Source organism: Capsicum annuum, chromosome 6 (assembly GCF_002878395.1).
Source record: "Capsicum annuum cultivar UCD-10X-F1 chromosome 6, UCD10Xv1.1, whole genome shotgun sequence".
In the NCBI taxonomy this organism is placed as follows: domain Eukaryota; kingdom Viridiplantae; phylum Streptophyta; class Magnoliopsida; order Solanales; family Solanaceae; genus Capsicum; species Capsicum annuum.
Genome location: NC_061116.1, coordinates 30,226,958 through 30,229,452, shown reverse-complemented (window position 1 = coordinate 30,229,452; position 2,495 = coordinate 30,226,958). Strand labels below are relative to the sequence as shown.

General features: G+C 42.4%; 1 protein-coding gene across 1 annotated transcript; it reads right to left on the bottom strand.

The window, feature by feature from the left end:
- Window positions 1-395: 395 nt before the first annotated feature.
- Window positions 396-791, bottom strand: LOC124899463. The gene has a single exon (XM_047414354.1). It carries the CDS (start codon window positions 789-791, stop codon window positions 396-398), a length of 396 nt encoding a protein of 131 aa, XP_047270310.1.
- Window positions 792-2,495: the final 1,704 nt, after the last annotated feature.

Genomic DNA, 2,495 nt, shown 5'->3' with positions numbered 1-2,495 from the left:
GTGTCCGTTTTGGATGATCCACATATCGTTGGAAAGATTATTCGATACTCTAACAAATGGTGGGTCATAATCTAAGACATCCTGCATGAAAAATTTATAATTCATTCTAGAATATAGAACCCAACACGTTTACGCACAAAATTTCAACGAAAAATTTCCTGGGGTATTACATTTTTGCACTTGGAGCACTTGTTTCTTTTATTGTTCCTTGAAAGTTCCAACACACCCTTAACACGTTTCACCTTCCTCCTTCCAAGTTTGGGATCGAAATCAGGTGGAAAAACCTGCATTCCAAGATACTCTCGGACCACACTCCACTCCGACTCCAGTAGTGCTGCACAAATAGGGTCCAAGTATGGAAGAAGGTATGACTCTTTCGAATATATTTACAAAGATTAGCTGTAAATGCTAGTGTCGTATTCGTCCTCGTGCTTCAAGCGCAACGCTGCCATTGCATGAGCGCATGGCAATTTCACCAAGTCATACTTTCTGCAAGAACATGACCGTCTCAAAAGATTAACTTTGGCAGAACGACCATAACCAAGCACGGTGAATTCGTAGGTGCTTTCATTTATGTTATTCACATATAATTTGTCCCTCTCGGTCATGTTTTCCCTCAAGATCGCCTCGGCTACGGGAATGAATGTTGTCTTTGAATTATCCACCTTCGCATACCTCTTTCTAAATATTTCGCCAAACCTATATGCAATTGAATTAAAAATGGCCACCACTGGATACTCTCTTTCGTCGCACAATATTGAGTTAAGCGACTCAGCGATGTTTGAGGTCATGACGTTGAATTGATTACCTGGAAAGTGAGCCCGGCTCCACTTTTCAATCCAGGTTTATGCTCGAGACAAGCTACTGTGATAGGGTATCTTTCTTTAAGGGCGTTAAAGTAGTCATTAAATTCTTCAAATGTGTATGCCTTGGCCTCATGGTAGTACAAATAGAGAGAATTGGAACAATGGTAATTTGTTTGGAGATTTTCACCGAGATGCCTCATACAAATACCGTGATGACCAAGTGGATAATGCCTTGCAAGGTCATTGGCTATGTTTACATGTCTGTTGGAAATAACGCACAGCGATGGTTGGTCGACGACAAAGGCCTTAAGCGTCTCGAATAAAAAGCCCCACGACGCATCGTTCTCCTTATCCACCACATAATATGCTAAGGGATGGATATGATTCTGCGTATCTTGAGCGATAGAGGACAGCAGCATGCCTTCGTACTTACCGAACAAATGCGTGCCATCAACGGCAACGACCTTTCTCATATGTGCATATCCACAGATAGAAGCCCCAAACGCCATAAAGTAGTAAATAAACCTACCAGACTCCTCATCGACCATGAAGGAATTAATAGATCCAAGGTTGAGGCCGTTGAAAATATATGAAAATACAGGAAGCACTGCATATCCGTGCTCGAGCATACCTCAAACTATATTCTTCGCAATGACGCCTGCCATCCAACACTTCCAATAGCCCAGCCTGCAATGTAGCTCCCTAAATATGATTCTCTCAATCTCTTTCGGGCTTGGACCTTTGTTGTCGACAAAAGTTCAAAATAAGTGAGGCAATGACCTCTACGGGGACATTCTTGTGCTTTCCCGTGACATGATCAACGCCACAAGTATGCTTTCCTACGTACTTGTGGACATGAAACCAACCCGACTCTCCGATAGCACATGCGCGCACCATTCATCGGCAAGTAGGATCTACGCACCTCACCCTCAAGTATTTCTTACAACCTTTCACTATTGTGTAATTGAATGACATTTTCACCGACGCCTGCTTTAACAAAAGATTTAAAGTTTTCTTATCCTTGAATGTTTGTCCTACAAAAAGATTGGTGCCGTCTGAGAAAGAGTGGCTGCTTTGTGGTATGAGCGGCTCATCATCACTTCCTCCACACTCCTCTTCTTCATAATCTTCACTATTATCCCATTTATCACCACCCATGCTATCGTATTCCATTGAAGTATCATCCATAGTTGGCGGTGGGGGTGGGGTAACGGTGGGGGTGGGGCTGATGTGGAAGCTTCTTCCCGGGACCTGTCAACAACTTTAACCCGCAATATAGGTCTGGAGTTATCAGAATTAACGCAAAGCATTTATAATTCTAGGTGTCTATCATTCCTTATGAACGTTGGATGGATTTTCCCCCTTCCGTTCATCATGTAACTAATTATCACCTTGCTTTGATCACAACTTAATTCACCGGTCTTCATTACGCTTTTAACCATACCGGCGTATGAACCGTTACAGCGAAGGGCAATGGGACACTTTCTCCTAAGATGCAGTTTTCCAAACCCAACATTTAGGAGTCTCCCCCCATTCACTAGAAAATATACCACCAACAACTACGTAATCTATAATAGACATAATATACCTCGATAATAGTATTCAATAGACTTGAATAGTGGTTTATGCGCCTAGACTTAATAGACTGAGGTCGTCTTCTTCCTAGCTGTTGGCCGTACATTGCATGAT

Excerpts from the sequence above, each read along its gene's own strand:
- LOC124899463 (XM_047414354.1), bottom strand. The coding sequence starts at position 791 with ATGACCTCAAACATCGCTGAGTCGCTTAACTCAATATTGTGCGACGAA.